Source organism: Nicotiana attenuata, unplaced genomic scaffold (assembly GCF_001879085.1).
Source record: "Nicotiana attenuata strain UT unplaced genomic scaffold, NIATTr2, whole genome shotgun sequence".
NCBI classification, from domain to species: Eukaryota; Viridiplantae; Streptophyta; class Magnoliopsida; order Solanales; family Solanaceae; genus Nicotiana; species Nicotiana attenuata.
In genome coordinates, this window is record NW_017673747.1 from 111,071 (window position 1) to 114,079 (window position 3,009).

General features: G+C 46.8%; 1 protein-coding gene across 1 annotated transcript; it reads left to right on the plus strand.

The window, feature by feature from the left end:
- Positions 1–472: 472 nt before the first annotated feature.
- Positions 473–2,362, plus strand: LOC109217156. Its single transcript, XM_019381384.1, has 2 exons — positions 473–704; positions 2,019–2,362. Exons 1-2 carry the CDS (start codon positions 473–475, stop codon positions 2,360–2,362), a joined length of 576 nt encoding a protein of 191 aa, XP_019236929.1.
- The last annotated feature ends 647 nt before the right edge of the window (positions 2,363–3,009 follow it).

A 3,009-nucleotide genomic window follows, 5' to 3' on the forward strand; every position in this document is an offset into this window, starting at 1 on the left:
ATAGACATCACCAGGGACCCCGACACCGTGGAAGCTGTTGAATCAACGATAGAAGATCTTGATCCCATCCAACTGGATAGCAGCGACGGCAACAAAAAGGCTTACATCGGACAAAAACTCTCAGAACCAGGTAAATTTCACAAGTTTTTAATTGATAACGTCGATTCGTTCGCTTTCTCCCATGCAGATATGCCAGGGATCCCAAAAGACGTTGCCACCCACAAGCTGAACGTCGACCCACTCTATCCACCAGTGCGGCAAATAAGGAGAAAATTCAACGCCACAATTAACGAGGCTGTTAGTGATGAAGTAGATAAGCTGCTCGCCAACGATTCCATCCGAGAATCAAAATATCCCTAATGGGTCGCCAATGTGATCATGGTAAAAAAGAAAAATAGGAAATGGTGGATGTGCATAGATTTCACGGACCTAAACAAAACATGCCCAAAAACTGACTGGCCGTATAGCCGCCATGTCGAGATTCATCTCACGGTCATCCGACAGGTGCCATAAATTCTTCAATATGCTGAAAAAAGACAACGGGATCCAATGGAATTCAGAATGCATCGAGGCCTTGAGGGAACTAAAGGCATACTTGTCCTCGCCTCCACTGCTCGCCAAAGCAGAACCCGGCGAGCGCCTCCTAATCTACTTGGCCATCTCAAAAGTCGCGGTAATCGCAGTATTGTTCCGCGAAAACAAAGGTACGCAGTCTCCAATTTTTTATATTAGCAAAACCCTAGTCGACGCTGAAACGAGGTACCCCCACCTCGAGAAATTGGCTTTAGCACTGGTCATAGCTTCAAGAAATCTTAGACCCTACTTTCAGTGCCATTCCATATCGATAGTAATGACCTTCCCCTTGCGGAGCATCCTACATAAACTCGAATTATCGGGAAGACTGACTAAGTCGGCCATAGAATTGAGCGAGCATGATATAACATATCAGCCGCGAACAGCGATAAAATTGCAGGTACTCGCCGATTTCGTCGCCTATTTCAGTGCCAAAATAATGCCCGAGGTCGAGCAAGAAGCTTCTCGTACTTCCCCTGGGCAACCTAAACTTTAGGTCCTTTATACCGACGGCGCATCAAATGCGTCGGGATCAGGACTGGGACTCGTACTCGAAGTCCCAGCAGGCAAAGTTATACGCCAATCCATACGGTGCCCCGATATGACTAACAATGAGGCCGAGTATGAGGCCGTAATTGCAGGATTAAAATTAGCTCTCAAATATGGCGCACGACGGATCGTCCTGAGATGCGACTCGCAACTCGTCATCAACCTAGTTACAGGGACTTTCCAAATCAAAGAACAAAGGCTGCAAAAGTACCAGGTAGAAATTCATAAACTACTGCTAGAATTCGATGAATGTCGACTCGACCAGATACCTCAAGCGCAAAACATCGAGGCAGATGGCCTCGCCAAATTAGCAGCAGCCACCAAGAATATCACTAAGGAGAATGTGGTCACCCTCTTCCACTCGTCAATAGACCAACTTAAGGTACATTCCATAAATTTAACTTGGGACTGGCGCAACCGCATCATGGCATATTTACAGTAGGGAGTACTCCCACGAGACAAAAAGGAAGCCAAAAAGCTTCAAATGCAAGCGGCCAGGTACAGCATCATAAATCACGACCTATACAAGAGAACGTTCGGTGGGCCCTTGGCGAAATGCCTAGGGCCGAATCAAACAAGGCGCGTGCTCGAAGAAGTACACGAAGGTCATTACGGTGCCCATACAGGCAACAGAGCCCTCGTCAGATGCCTCATTCGGGCATGATATTACTGGCCCACTATGAAAAAGGAAGCCGCAGATTATGTCAAGAGATGCGAGCAGTGCCAAAAACACGCACCTATGATACATCAAGCAGACGAACGCCTCCACTTTGTCACTTCGCCATGGCCGTTCATCAAATGGGGAATGGACATCGTCGGACCCCTCCCAGCAGGGCGAGGTAAGATACGTTTCCTTTTAGTTCGAACTGACTACTTTTCCAAATGGATGGAAGCAGGTGCGTTCACCCAAATACGAGAACAGGAAGTCATCACCTTTAAATGGAAGAACATCATATGCCATTTCGGCATCCCTAAAGAAATCAGCTGTGACAATGGGCCCCAATTATTCGGGAAAAAGACCACCGCGCTCTTCGAAAAATGGCACACCAAGAAAATACTCTCCACGCCATACCATCCTGCCGGCAACGGTCAGGCCGAATCCTCCAACAAGACAATATTGAACATCTTAAAGAAAAAGCTTGAGGACGCTAAAGGGTTATGGCCGAATTGCTACCAAAGGTACTATGGGCTTACCGCACCATGCCGAAAACAAGCACAGGCGAAATGCCATATTCACTAGTCTACAGGACCGACGCCATGATACCTGTTGAGGTCAGAGAGCCTAGCCTGAAATACTCTAACGAAAGCGGACAAAACAACGACGAGAACAGAAAACAAGTCCTCGACGAGGCAGAAGAACGAAGAGACATGGCTTACGTAAGAAAGGTAGCCCAAAAACAACAAGCGGAAAGGTATTACAACAGAAAGGCCAAAATACGACCACTCAAAGTCAGAGATTATGTTCTCAAAGCCAAAACACAAGCTAGCAAGGACCCGAAAGAAGGCAAACTAGGAACCAATTGGGACGGGCCATACAAAATCACAGCAGCAGCAGGCAAAGGAGCATTCCAACTAGAAACAATGGAAGGAAAACTACTACAAAACAATTGGAATGTCGCCCACCTCAAATACTTCAACTTCTGAAAAAGGACGCCCCTCAAGTCGTACTTTTTTTTTCCCTCACCCGGGTTTTGTCCCAATTGGGTTTTCTCGGGGAGGTTTTTAACGAGGCGACGAAGGGGACATCTCGAAGTTCAAAGTATAATTCATCGCCCCGCCTGCCAATTGCTTCTCCGGGCCGAACAATGAAGGGACTAGATACATGGAAACTTCTCCAATATATGCATGAAACGGACATGTATAGTTTTCTCCAGTGAATGAAATAAA

Bases quoted from the DNA above. Each gene is read 5' to 3' on its own strand.
- LOC109217156 (XM_019381384.1), top strand. From the start codon at position 473: ATGTCGAGATTCATCTCACGGTCATCCGACAGGTGCCATAAATTCTTC. The intron at 705-2,018 runs GTACGCAGTCTC...GGATGGAAGCAG, and splicing joins ATTGTTCCGCGAAAACAAAG to GTGCGTTCACCCAAATACGA.